At 55.3% G+C, this 13,930-nt stretch overlaps 1 protein-coding gene across 1 annotated transcript in view; it reads right to left on the bottom strand.

Annotated features, from left to right (window-relative positions):
- Positions 1-13,930, bottom strand: part of VWF (von Willebrand factor) — a 139,241-nt gene that overhangs the window by 80,853 nt on the left and 44,458 nt on the right. The window contains 5 exon segments of the mRNA NM_001246221.1: positions 2,627-2,842; positions 3,549-3,744; positions 8,228-8,328; positions 9,304-9,442; positions 9,749-9,885. Coding sequence (NP_001233150.1) covers positions 2,627-2,842; positions 3,549-3,744; positions 8,228-8,328; positions 9,304-9,442; positions 9,749-9,885 — 789 coding nt within the window.

The raw sequence follows: 13,930 nt of genomic DNA, 5'->3' as shown, positions 1-13,930 counted from the left end.
TAAGGAGCCACCTTATCACTGCTGTGGCTCGAGTCACTGCTGTGGCTCGAGTCACTACTGTGATGTGGGTTTGATCCCTGGCCCTGGAACTTCTGAGCACCATGAGTACAGCCAAAAAAAAAAAAAAAAGAAAAAAAAGAAAAATTTCACTGAACCTATGATGATAACAGGACATTTCACCCATCCGGGAGGAGCTGGAACTGAGAGCTTTTTCCCCTGACAAGCTGTCTCGAGAGCTGTATTAAAGTTCTCCAGCTTCCCCCAGAAGTAAGGCACATCTCAGTGGAACAGTTGTTAAGGGCTGTGCCAGAGACTGTGTTAGGCTGGGGGATGCAGAGATGCTAAGAGCCTGGAAGGAGCCCATGGTCCTGCCATCCCAAAGGACAAGTAACCAATTTACAAGGAGAAAAATGTGTGTGCTTCCCTGGGGTCTCCTGACAGCACCCCACAAAGCAGCTCCCCAACCAGACTTTGCTCCACAAGGGTCCCCAGTGGGTGTGGCCTTTTCTTAGGGATGGAGGTAGTGGTTCAGGGAGCTCTGTTCACTTCTCAGGGAGGGAAAACGAGGTACAGGACGGAGGCAGGAATCCAGGCCTCAGAGGACAACCCAGGGCCACCCGGCCAGGTTTCCCGCACGGAGACAGATCCCTCTGGTCCTTAGAAGTCTCCAGGTGGAGTTCCCGTCGTGGCGCAGTGGTTAATGAATCTGACTAGGAACCATGAGGTTGCGGGTTCGGTCCCTGCCCTTGCTCAGTGGGTTAACGATCCGGCGTTGCCGTGAGCTGTGGTGTAGGTTGCATACACGGCTCGGATCCTGCGTTGCTGTGGCTCTGGCGTAGGCCGGTGGCGACAGCTCCGATTCGACCCCTAGCCTGGGAACCTCCATATGCCACAGGAGCGGCCCAAGAAATAGCAAAAAAGACAAAAAAAAAAAAAAAAAGAAGTCTCCAGGGACAGCTCCTTCTCACCCACCCACACATCACGAAGCTTCTGGAGTCAGGAAATTCTAACCAGAGCTCAGTGCCAGCTGCTGCAGTGTCAGCCCACCCCCTCTTGCTCCAGGTGGGGGTGAAGGACAGCTGCTCCGAAGAGACTAAAGAACGTTCCCGGAAGCCCCCAGCATCCAGGGAGACTGTCCTAACTCAGGACATCCTTCAGGTGGCGCAGCACAGAGACGAGGCATCATTTTGAACAAAGCAGATTCACAAACAGATGCCACTGACTCCCTAATTTCTGAAGAGCCAACGCTGATCAGGGGTTTTGGTGGGTGGAGTAAGGGCTTGAGGGAAGCTGCCAGCAAGGTCCCGACCTCAGTTCTCCCTGCAGCTGACCCGTGACTCCAAGGCACCCTAGAGCTAGAGAGAGGGGGACACTACTGGACGCATCTAAATACTTGTTCCCCTTCGTCCTGACTTTGTCTCTGCCTCTCATTTTTATCAGGTTGCTCGAAACATGAATTGGCTCCCTTGGCCCCAAACAGTGACACATCTAGAGGCTCTGAACCTACATTTCTCTCCACATACATGATGTTACTAAGCCCTTTTACCATTTCTTCTAGTTCCTCTTGCCTGCTTCTGTCAGAACCACTGACATTTTAGTCTCCAAACTCACCCACCTCACCCCAAAAATCAAAGTATGCACTAGACCTTATCCCCCAGGACTGCCCTCCTCTCTCCTCGGCATCCACTACTATTCCACCTTGGAAAAAAGTTTTCTGCTGAGAAACCACCTCTTAAAAGTCTGGCCAAGTGCACTGCCTCCAGGAAGCCTTCTTTGGTTGCCCCAGTCTCAATCTGATTACTGTTTTACTCAGTGTGATAGGCACCTAGTAGGGAGGCAGTTTCCTTCTGTTCTATAAAAAAGAAGGTCCAGGGAGTTTCCGTGTGGCTCTGCAGGTCAAGGATCTGGCGAGGTTTCGATCCCTGGCCCAGGAACTTCTGCATGCCAGGGGCAAGGCCAGAAGGAAAAAACAAACAAACAGAGGTCTAGACCCTACTGCACTGCTACCGCAGGGCCACGCTGAGCACTGGGCAAATGTTCCCAGAGCAATAACAACCACCACCAAGCAGGGGACCAGAGTGTGGGGCAGATACCAACTCTGGTGCCAGGCATCTAACAGTTCAGGGTGAGCCTCCCCCACCGGCTGGCACAATGACGTCATTCACCTTTATGTGACTTTACACAGTGCTAGAGAGGTGGGCGGGGACTGCCCAGATGGTTTGCCTCAAGTTATAAGGAGAGGATGGGTCCGTGCCTTCATCAGACCCTCCAAGGATGCACGGACCCACCAGCATCAGACCCACGCACGCCTCCACCCGGCCCTGCGTGTATCCCACGTCAGGTGGCAGCAGCCACAGGAAATCTCTGCGGGGCAGAGACGCACAGGCTCTAGGCCCGGGTGTGTGGGGTCACCTTGCCCTCCAGGAACAGGTTGTGTCCTACGGGGCGATGGGAGGGGAATATGGCTGCAAACGTGACCCGTTCCCACAAACGCCTTGTCAGGCCCTGGGCCCGTGTCCGAGTGCATTAATAACAACGCAAAGGCGGTGCTCTGAACAGGACCAGCAGGGACCCCAGCGGAACCCCGGGGCCACGCGGAGGGGGTGGGGGCGGGGAGGGCACCCACCACAGAAGCCCGGCTCCCGCCAGCCGATGTGCACGCCTCGCCGGGCACAGGCCGCCGCGTAAGTGGCCACCGCGTCGCACAGGCAGTCCCTGCCGTCGGAGCAGGAGCACACGTCGTAGTGGCAGTTCTGCAGGTAGGGCAGCGGCCCCACGGCGTCGTGGCAGGCCTGAAACTTCGGGGACGTCAGGATGGCGCAGGCCTCCTCCGCGAACCTGGCTGTGGGAGAGGAGCGGCGTGGCCCCGTCTGCAAAGCCCGAGCCGACCGCGAGGGGGCGCGCCGGGACCCCAGGGCCATCCGCTCCCGCTCCGGAATCGTCCCCACTCCTCCCTCAAACAAAACAAAACAAAACAAAACAAAACAACCTTCCCCCCGGGTCTGGGGATCATTGAGAAGTTTCTTCTGCAGCCAATATACTTTCCCGGTTGGCTTAAATACATAATAGATTGTATTTCCACTGAGGGAGAAACGGTTCCCGGTGAATGGGGTAAGCGGGGGGTAGGTGCAGGTCTGAAACGCTGCCGCAGATGACGTGCCCGGCCACCAACACCCACTGCCCTTGCATCTAGCAGGATAGTTTAATTCTGAGTTTGTGTGGCTGCTGCTCCTACAGACTCAGAACATCCAGGGGAAGAACTACAGTCTGTTTTTTCCTTTCCTGGGGTGTGGCCCACGGAGGGTGTGCCTTCAAGCATTAAAGAGATTGAAGAATAAATGATCCAGATGCAGATAATCATATGCTGACGGGGAAAACAAAGGACCCCACCCCCACCCCCACGACGGGCGCACCGTCCACAGAATGCGCTGGGACCCAGGGACGCCGGGTTCTGGGAGTCGCCCGCCCCTCCCCCAAGGTGGGCACACAGTCCACGGAACGCTCTGGCACCCGGGGACCTCCGGGCCGCCTGCCCCGGGCGCACATACTCAGGCGCGGGTTGAGGCTGCAGGGGTCGGTGGGCTGCTTGCGCAGGTCCTCGCAGTCCCCGTGCAGCTTCCAGGCGTTTCCGAAGTGCTCCACCAGGGGCTCCACCAGGCCGGCGGGCGTCAGGAAGTCGTCGCCCTGGTTGCCGTTGTAATTCCCGCACAGGCCGCATGTTCTCCCCGCGTAGACGGGGGACAGCTGCGAGAGACAGACCACCTTGGAGCAGCCGCCAAAGCAGCCACAGCTTCCCTGCCCTGACGAGATGGTTTGAATCAAAAACGCTCCCCAGGTGAAAAGTAAATCTGAGTCTAATACACCACAGCTAAGCTCTAAGCCTCTGAAGAAAATTTAAAAAGGCACAGCGGTATCTGTCAACCACCAGCTCCATCCCACTGCTCTTAAATCATTAGAGTTAGGGACCCGTCCTGCAGGAAAGGATTTAGAGATTATCCCGTCACTTAGAGACACAGAGACCCAGAGAGGGACAGCGACTTGCCTGAGGTCACAGAGCTTGGGTCTAGCGGCTGCAGGGAGTTCTGGAACCCTCCCTGTCAGAGATGCCCAAGCCCCTGGACTCTGATGCCCACCGCAATGGAATGCAAAGCTGGCACCCCTTTCCTGCACACTTCTCTCTGTCCAAGAGGCCCCCAGGGCTTGTGATCACAATTGGAGGAGGTAGGGACCAGAGAGGACTCCCGGGGCTGCCTTTGAGGGTGATCAGGAGTGGGTGGGTGGGTGTAGGCCACTGGCATGGGCTTATTCTCCATCCTTCTGAGCCCAGGATGCGCATCCAGGTGCGGCCAGGGGCATCTGCTGGTGTCTGCTGAGGGGGCCGTGGTTCAAATCAGAGCGGGGGCTGGAACCCCAGGGCCCTGACTCCTGCTCTGCTCCATCAGGGCCACTGCGTGACCTCCCTGTGTTCTGTCGCCCCCTTGGCGGCATCCCCTGGAGTCCCTTCCAGCTCTGATCCACGAAATTTAGGATGAACCATTAAGTGAAGGTTTCAGATCCCATATAAAAGGTACCCAAGTAAATAACATTAATCGGAAAAAGGAGATGAGTTCCCTGGTGGCCTAGGGGTTAAGCATCCGGCGTAGTCACTGCTGTGGCTCCTGTTTGATCCCTGGCCCAGGGAACTTCCACATGCCACAGGCGAGACCAAAAAAAATAATGAGAAGAAAGAGGATGGAGTCATGTTTCCTTGTTTGCTTTACAAACATCAAGGGTTGGCACGTCAGGCCCAGGCCCTTGACCTCCCAGTGAGAAGGTAAATGCTGCCAACCTGGCACTTCCTGCCCCTCCTCTGCTTTATCTGCGTCCCCAGGACTTATCAACTGCTCATGTAGGATACAGTGTCCTTGCTGGGTTTGTTTATCATCCATCTTCTCCCCTGAGAATTTAAATTAAATGAAGCCAAGACTCTGGTCTGTTTCGTTTCGCTTTTTTTTTTTTTTTTCCTCCTTTTTAGGGCCGCACCTGTGGCATATGGAGGTTCCCAGGCTAGGGTTCTAATCGGAGCTGTAGCCGCTGGCCTACACCGCAGCCACAGCAATGCAAGATCCAAGCCACTCTGCATCAAGTCGCATCTGCAACCTCTGCCACAGCTCATGGCAATACCAGATCCTTAACCCACTGAGGGAGGCAAGGGATCGAACCTGCATCTTCATGGATGCTAGTATGGGTTCTTAACCCACTGAGTCACAACGGGAACTCCTGTTTTGTTTCACTCTTGTAACCTCAGCCACGTGTTCAGTGAGTGACTGGCTGAACAGTGTCTGGACAAACGCGAGAGTGAGTGAAGCTGTCCTCTGTGCAAAGGCCCTGCCAACGCCCAAGGCCAGCCCTGAGCCAAGCCCCAAAGCCAGGGAGGCTCAGCGTCCCGCTGCCTCCCCTCTCAACCCTGAGCCCGCCTGCTCGTCCTGTTCACCCCTCAAGCCTGCCACCCTGCCACCTCCACCATCCCCTGCTCTCTAAGATTCAGCCTCCTTCCGCGCTGCCCGGGGCTTGGCTCAGAGGTAGGCTTGGCCGAGGTTAGAAGACTGGCAGAGTCTGTGGACCCCAGGCCAGGGCTGCTCTCCAACCCGCGCCCCGCCCAGCCTCCACTGTCTAAGATCAGGGCCCCGGAGGACACGCTTGCTATTGGCTCTTTGAACTAAAACTCAGTGACACTTGTGACAAAGTGAAAACTGAAAACAGTCCGAGGGCCTTAGGGATAGGAATTTGCACACACACACCCTCCCCAGTCACAGCAGCACCTCACCCACCTGACCCCACTTCCTCAGGGTGTTGGAAGGGTGCCCGGGGTGGGGGGGGTGCCCACCCTGCTGCTCCTCGGTGTCTACCCTCCAGCCAGCGCCTTCTGCTTGATGGTCCCTAAAACCCCGGGGTCAGCAGGGGCACCCGCTCCTGACAGTCCCATCCACAAACGCCCCTTTTCCTCCTCCCATCAAAACACCTAGAACGTTCCCCGGGCCCCAGAGTCGTCTGCCCTGTCCTGAATCCTGACCGACAAAGACCTCTCCTTGTTAGCCAAACTGACCAAACCGGCCCCAGGGAGAACCAGCCCACCGAAGCAAGGCGTCCTTTCTTCAGAGAAATCTGGGTGGAGGGTGGGGAGCAGATCAAAAGCGCCCTCTTGGAGTTCCTGTCCTGGCGCAGTGGAAATGAATCCAACTAGGAACCATGAGGTTGTGGGTTTGATTCCTAACCTCGCTCAGTGGGTTAAGGATCTGGCCTTGCCTTGAGCTGTAGTGTAGGTCACAGATGCAGCTCAGATCTGGTGTGGCTGTGGCTGTGGCTGTGGCCAGCAGCTGCAGCTCTGATTCGAACCCTAGCCTGGGAACCTCCATATGCCACACTGGCCCTAAAAAAAAAAAAACAAAAAATACTTTCCTCTGGTGGTGGTGCCAGTGCGGTGGGGGGACTGAGTAACAAGGGCACAGCCTTTGAAGACCTGGGTTCAGGCGACCCGGTCTGCTCTCTGTAACCAAAGGACCATGAGGCCCCTGGGAAGTCACTTCCTTGCTCCAGAAATGACGGGATCTTCATCTGCAACTGTACGTGAGGAGTTGGCAAGGAGACCTCCAAGATCCTCGTGCTCTATGGCCTGCGGTCATAGGGTTTATTTTTCATAAAAGGGAATTTTAAAAGGCTTTAATTTGGAACTCTCTTAGAGACTTTAAGACAAAAGAACACGACATCATGAGGTTGGAAGAAACCAGGCCATCATGGGGGGCACCCCAGGTGCCCATCCCATCACAGGGTCACACCAAGGGCCCTGCGGAACACAGGACCCCCACGCACAGGAGGAGACCTCCAGGGGTCCTAGGGAATATCTAGGGCAGGGGCTCTCAGAGTGCGACCTTGGGACCCAGGGGAGGGAGTGGTCCCTGAGGTTCTCCCGAGTGGTCCAGGAGGCCAACACTATTTTCACAATCACATGAAGACATTATTTGGCTTTTTCCCTCTGGTCCTCTCCAAGCGTGCAGTGCAGTTTTCCAGTGCCTACATGATTTCTGATGTTGCAGACTGAACGCAGGAAGCACGGGCACCCTGGCTGTCACCTATTAAGCCAGCCATTAAGGATATTGGCAGAAACCAAAGCAATGGTATTCCTCTCACTGTTTCTTGTTGTTCAGGAGAACTGATTTTTGTTAATGTTTATGTGAATGTGTAGTAGCTTTATTATTGTAACTTTTATTTTCTTTTTGCTTTTTAGGACCGCACCTGCGGCATATGGAGGTTCCCAGGCTAGGGGTCCCATCAGAGCTGCAGCTGCCAGCCGACACCACAGCCACAGCGACCCTTGATCCGAGCTGTGTCTGTAACTCACACCACAGCTCACGGCAACACTGGATCCTTAACCCACTGAGCAAGGCCAGGGATCGAACCTGCATCCTTATGGGTACTAGTCTTATGGGTACTAGTCAGGTTTGTTACCACCAAGCCACAACGGGAACTACTGTTATTATTACTTTTAAAACGAGTTCATAGACGCCTCTGATTTAATTTCTAATCTGGTAAATATCAATAGATAGAACCTTTATAAAAGATCTCAGGGTCCTCACTAATTTGTAAGAGCGCAAAGGCATCCGAAAGTGAGAAGCACTGGCCCCATGGGAGTGACCCTGCCATCCAGAGGGTGTGCCGTCTTGGTCACATCTCCCAGGCCCCTGAGCCTTGGTTGCATCGTTTACCAAATGGCAGTGACAATACCTTGTAGGGAAATTTCCAGAGGGAAAAAAAAAAATGTATGTGGAAGCCAAGTGAAATTGTCCAGATCCCTATCCTAGTGTCACTCTGGGGCCACAGAGAGCAGGGAAAGTGGCCCCCAGGCTGCAGAGAACCAGGGACCAGGAGGGGGATTGGGCGGTGCCCAGGCCAACCCTTCACAGAAAGTGGCCACTTCACAGGAAGTGACTCCCCAGCCCGGCAGGAAGCCACCCAGTCTGGGGGCCCTCCGGTACCAGAGCCCGGAAATGGGAACTCTCCAGTGAACAAGGGGCGTTCAGACAGCAAACACCAGCCTCTCGCACACAAGAGAGGCCCATTCCTTGCTCTGGGGTTCGGGGCTCAGGGAGAAAGGAGTTCTCCTCCCACGCAGGCACCGTCCCACCGGAGCAGAATGGGGATTTTGTAGATCAGGCTGCGGGGAGGAGGCCGAGCTCCCGAGGGCACCTACCTTCACCAGCAGCCTCCCGCGGCCATCCCAGTCTATCTGCAGGTCCTCCCCATAGCTGAGGTGCACGGAGGCCATCACGGTGTGCTGGATGCGGAGGTCACCTGGAACCCAGCAAGTGATTTAAGCTAAGATGTGAGAGGGCGGGGTGACCCGCAGGAGATCATAGGGAAGGATGAGGTATCTCGCAAAGAACAGTAGCGATGAAAGCAGTGAATAGGGAGCAGCTGGGGGTGTCATGAGGCTTAAGTGGAGGGGTGGGGGGGTCTCAGAGGAAAGGTGATTAGGGTGGGTGTAGTACAAACCGGGCTCCCCAGGAAGGTGCCTCTGTATCCTGACAGTAGCCTGCCATTCCCACTACTGCCACCAGAGGGCGGCAGAGGCCCGCATCCTTAGCTTGGGCAGGTGCCCTGAGCCTGGGTCTTTCTTCCATGGAACCCCTAACCCCTGGGCATTCCTCTGCTGTTGCACATGCTACCAGGTTGAGTTACTCAGTCCTCACAGCCGAGTGGTGCTGTGTGCAAAACTGAAACAGGACTTTTCTCTGGCGACGAGGCAAGAGGCAATACCACTTGCCTTAGGGAAGAGATGGTCTCCTGGGAAGACACACACAGCGTTAAACACACACAGACGCGCTGTGTGCCCATTGGCTCAGGTTCGTTCACTATGTGTAAATCTGGGATAATGGCCCCTGGGGCGGCCAGTGGTCATGAAGAAGAAAAAGAAGAGGGGAGGGGTCTGGAAGCCACTTTGAAGGTGAAGATTGGAATGTACATATCGTGTAAATGGTGCATTGCAGTCTGGCAAAGTCACTGAACAGGTAGGTTTTCCCACAGGTCATGGGGTCACCAGGCTTTGCCTCATGATGTCTTGGGGTCTGACCCATCACCAGCCACCCCGCCCTCCCCCGGCTTCCTCTGCTCATCTTCCTCCTCCAGGAAGCCTTCCTTTCTTGCAGGATGCAGGCCAGGACACCCAGCCTGCCCAACAAAGACATCTCTCCCTCCCATTTCTGCAGAAGAGGTGGCAGCAGAGCATGGCTGGGGTGGAAGGGGACTGTGGGGGGGGGGGAAGCCCACCTTGCAGGAAGGGGATCTGGACATCCCAGCCATCCATGGCCACTCCTCCCCCGTGTTTCAGCTTCACGAGGCTGTTGTGCGGGCTGGGCAAGCGGACGGTGACCGAGCGGGTGCAGACCGCATCGGGGTCGTCAGCACACTGCCAAGAGGGAACCGCAGAGTGACGTCACCACGCCCCTGCCCAGCTCCCCGTGCTCCCACACCCGTTCCCATCCTGTGCTGGTCCTTTATCAGCATCCTAGGCTTGCTTGATCCCTTGATCCTCGGGCCTATTGTTCCAAAGGGAATCAGGGACCTGGGTCCTCACGCGCCCCATCTGTCCTTCCCTCTGCTCTGTTGTCCAGAGGAAAGATGGGCCCAGGGGCTCACAGCAGCCCAGTCAAGGGGACTGGCCCCTTCCCCAGCAGCCTCCGCAGTCACCCTGGGGCTGCCTGGCAGGGCTCACCTGGACCGTCTCTATGATGACGGAGAAGGTGTGGTCCTGGCAGTCACGGGCCAGCAGGTACTGGCAGACCCCGCTGAAGGTGAAGTGTCTGTTGTCGAAGCTCTTGAAGTGGGATTGTCCTGTGACGAGACACTCCCCTGGGGGGACAGAAGGGAGGGGATGTCCCAGTGGGTCCCCTGGTGGGGGGGACAGAGGGGAGAGGAGAATGCGCCCCCTGGGGGTGTTCCTCATACCATCTGGAAAGGGGTTCCCCTGGAGGACCCTATTCAGACCCCACTCCTTGAACTCTGAGAGGTCAGAGTCGGGTCAGCTCCAGGCCTCAGGGAAGTGACAGCCACACCCAGTCCGTGGCAGAGCCAGACCAGAGAGAGGCGGGCTCTGGGTTCGCTGTGGCTCCCAGCCCTTCCCTATAGCCTCTCCGGGTTCCGGCTCTGCTGGGACCAGGGCTTCGGGCCTGCAGAGGCTGTTGAGGGGGTGGGGAGTCCCCGAAGGCAAGGGGGTTGAAGGGCAGCCCAGAGCAGTGCTGGGGACAGGGGGAGGCGGGGCTCTAGCAGCACAAAGACCAGGACCCCATCCTCACCCTCCTCCCCAGCGGAGGAGTGGCCTCGGGCCTCCTCACGGGCCAATCCACGCTGACTCCACCCGGGGCCAATGGGGGCCCAGGATGCCATCTGCCCATGATCTCACCACTGCCCAAGCCAGCTCCCTGACCCACGCTGACATGTCTTGAGGGGGGGCGGTGCGAGGACTCCCCAGTGTGCCCCTGCAGCTGGAGCCCTCAACTCACCCCCCCCCCCACAACCACTCCGCCTCCTCCCCAGGCCCCAGTGCAGGCCGGTGCTGCTGGCTCAATGCACCTCGGACCACAGATCATCCGGGCAGGGGGCTGGGGAGGGGGGGACCGCCAACATCTCCAGTGATGCCCCCTGGCCCCGCCCCAGCTCAGGGCAACCCCATCTCCCTCCAGGGCCTACAATGGACCCATTGAAGCTAAAGTGGGCATCTGGATCCCTTCCCAGCCCGCCTTTGTGTGCTCCCTCTCTCCTTGCCTTCCACTCTGGGAAAAAAACACATGCAGATGCACACTGTGGCCTTTCCATAAAGCAGAGGTCCTTCCCGCCCCACCCCAGTCACCCTGGCCTCCAAACAGCAGAGACTTATCCGCATAGCACCGATCTGGTCTGCACCCCGAGGTCCCCCAAAAGGGTCTTACAGCCACTCCCACGTGGCTTCATCTCCAGAGGCTGATGCTGGGCCCTGCCATGTAGCTGGGGGCCTCCCAGGGCCTAAGGGAGATTCCAGCTGCCCACTGGTGAAAGGTCAAAAGCATCAGCCCCCTGCCTTCCCCTTCATGCCCACATTTGCACTGAAAGGCACAGCAGGCAGTGGGGACCAGGGCCAGCCTTGGGCGCAGGTGTGGCCCTGCCTTTGGTATGTATTGAAAGGCAGGGGGAGGATGAGAAGCCCCCAGTTACAGTGAGTGTCCCTCTGCCTGTCTCTCTGGCGGATCCCTTCTGGGTTGGCACAGTACAGGAGGACACACTCAGCCCAGAGAACTAGGAAAAAGCCCTAGCATCCTTGTCACCAGTATCGCAGAGGTGGCAGTAATATAAACTTCTTTGTCCTTAATTCCTGACACAGCTTCTAGACTCCTTGGAATATCCTGGATGATAGGAGCATCCTTTGTTCTTATGAAGCCACTCTTGGTGGGTCCCCAGAGTGCTTCAGGATGGGGACTGGTTAGAGAAAGACAGAGGCATGATTAGGGGGTTGGCACTTTCAGCCCCATCTCCCAACCTCCAGGGAGGGAAGGGGGGCGAGAGATTGTTCACCACCAATCATGCTTATAAAATAAAACCTCCATTAAAACCCGTACACAGCAGAATTTGGAGAGCTTGTGGGTTGGAGAGCCTATCTACCTGCAGGACAGTGGGGCTCCCCCAACTCTGTAGGACTGAAGCTCCTGTGCTCAGGGCCTTTCCAGACCTCGCCCTGGGGACCTCTTCATCTGGCTACTCCTTGGTACCCTTCATAATATTTTTCAGAATAAACCCATAAGAATAAGTAAAGTGTTTGCCTGAGTTCTGTGAGCCATTCTAGCAATTATTGAACCTGAGGAGGTCATTGTGGGAATCCCTCGTTTGCAGCCAAGTTGGACAGAAGCAGATGCCGCAAGGACCCAATCAATACCTGTGGCTCAAACAGAGCCCTAACCTGCGGGGTCTGTGCTAACTCTGGATCGTGGGGGGCAGACCTGAATTGAATTATAGGATGCCCAGGAGATGTCCAGAAAGCCATAGAATTGGTTGGTGCGGGGGAAACACACATACACATTTGGTGTCAGAAGTGTGAGTAGAAACAGATCTCGTGCCTTCCCTCTGCATTGCCTCCCAAGAAGGGCATGAGTGAGGGGTCACAGTTCATGGAAGTCTGAGAGAACAGGTGATGAGTTAGGGGCAAGGCTCGTCCCAACTGATAGTAGCTCTGCCACAAATTCCAAATCCACTGGTACCATGAGAAAGCCTTTTTTTTTTTTTTTTTTTTTTTTGGCTGAGCCCACGGCATACAGAAGATGCCAGGGATCAAACCCATGCCACAGCAGAATCCTTACCCCCTAGGCCACCAGAGAACTCCAAAGAAAGCCTTTTTAAAGATACCACATGCTATCACTTATATGTGGACTCTAAAATACGGCCCAAATGAACCTATCTACAAAACAGAATCAGACACACAGACCTGGAGAACAGACTTGTGGTTGCCAAAGGGGAGGAGGAGAGAGTGGGATGGATGGGGAGTTTGGGGCTAGTGATGCAAACTATTACATTTAGAATGGATAAGCAGTGAGGGCTTGCTGTACAGCACAGGGAACTAAATCCAGTCTCTTGGGACAGACCATGAGGGAAGATAATATGAGAATGTGAATGTGTGTGTGTGTGTGTGTGTGTGTGTGTGTGTAACTGGGTCACTTTACTGTACAGCAGAAATTGGTACAACATTGTAGATCAACTCTAATAAAAATAAATTAACTTTAGTGGCTTTTTCAATAAATAAATACAAAGAATAACAGATAAACATTTTTTTTAAGTTTTGCCCTTGGCTCCTGGGCAATGCTCCTAACTCCTTCCAGTTCATGCTGCCTGATTCAAACCCATTTTTTCCCAGATAAACTCTTTTTTAAAAATTGTGTGTGTGTGTGTGTGTGTTTCTTTTTAGGGCCACTCCCATAGTATATGGAGTTTCCCAGGCTAGGGGTCGAATTGGAACTGCAGCTGCCGGCCTCCACCACAGCCACAGCAACACAGGATCCAAGCCGTGTCTGCGCCCTACACCACAGCTCACAGCAAGGCCGGATCCTTAACCCACTGAGCGAGGCCAGGGATCGACCCTGCATCCTCATGGATACTAGTCAGTTTCATTAACCACTGAGCCACAACAGGAACTCCAAAAAAACCATTTTTTTTTTGTAGCTAGCACATGTCTTGACCCGGTTGCCATGCAGTGGGTGGGGATTCTTTCCCTAACCTTTCTCTGTTTTCTCAAGAGCACGCTTATCTGAGTTAGACGTTGGGCTTCATCATCTCTGACAATGCCCAGGAAAAGAGGGGTCAGCAGCAAAATACACAAACATTCAGAAGCAAAACTTTCAGGCCAGAATCTAATCCTCAGATCTGATTTCCTGCTCTGACCGCTCATGATTGGTGTTCTGATGTTTCTCAGGAGTCAGACATCTAAATATTATATTTAGCTTGTCTCCTTGGTACCACAGAGGGATGGGGCTGCAGGCAGCACAGGAAGCCCAGGAAGGTGGCTGCTGGAGCTGCTGGGGAGCTGGGGGCTGGGAGATGGAACAGGGGCCAGAAGAATGGGCCATAGGGGGCTGCTCCCCCAAGCTCTGCCTCAAAGTCCCCAAGACATTCCCAGCCAAAGGCAGCCCTCCAAGCCACTGGCCGTCACCAGACACAGCAGGTGGGCAGTAAAAGTGTGGCGAACGGAGGAAAAGCAGATGATTCTTAAAAATAGCAAACAGGGAGTTCCCGTCGTGGCGCAGTGGTTAACGAATCCGACTAGGAACCATGAGGTTGCGGGTTCGGTCCCTGCCCTTGCTCAGTGGGTTAAGGATCCAGCGTTGCCGTGAGCTGTGGTGTAGGTTGCAGACGCGTCTCGGATCCCACGTTGCTGTGG

The sequence above is a fragment of the Sus scrofa genome, chromosome 5, assembly GCF_054392235.1.
Source record: "Sus scrofa isolate SSC_HxYL_T2T_F1_AM1 chromosome 5, Sscrofa_HxYL_maternal_Yorkshire_Landrace_v2.0, whole genome shotgun sequence".
NCBI lineage: Eukaryota > Metazoa > Chordata > Mammalia > Artiodactyla > Suidae > Sus > Sus scrofa.
Note: the sequence above shows the minus strand (reverse complement) of the source record. Positions and strands in the feature narration are given on the sequence as shown.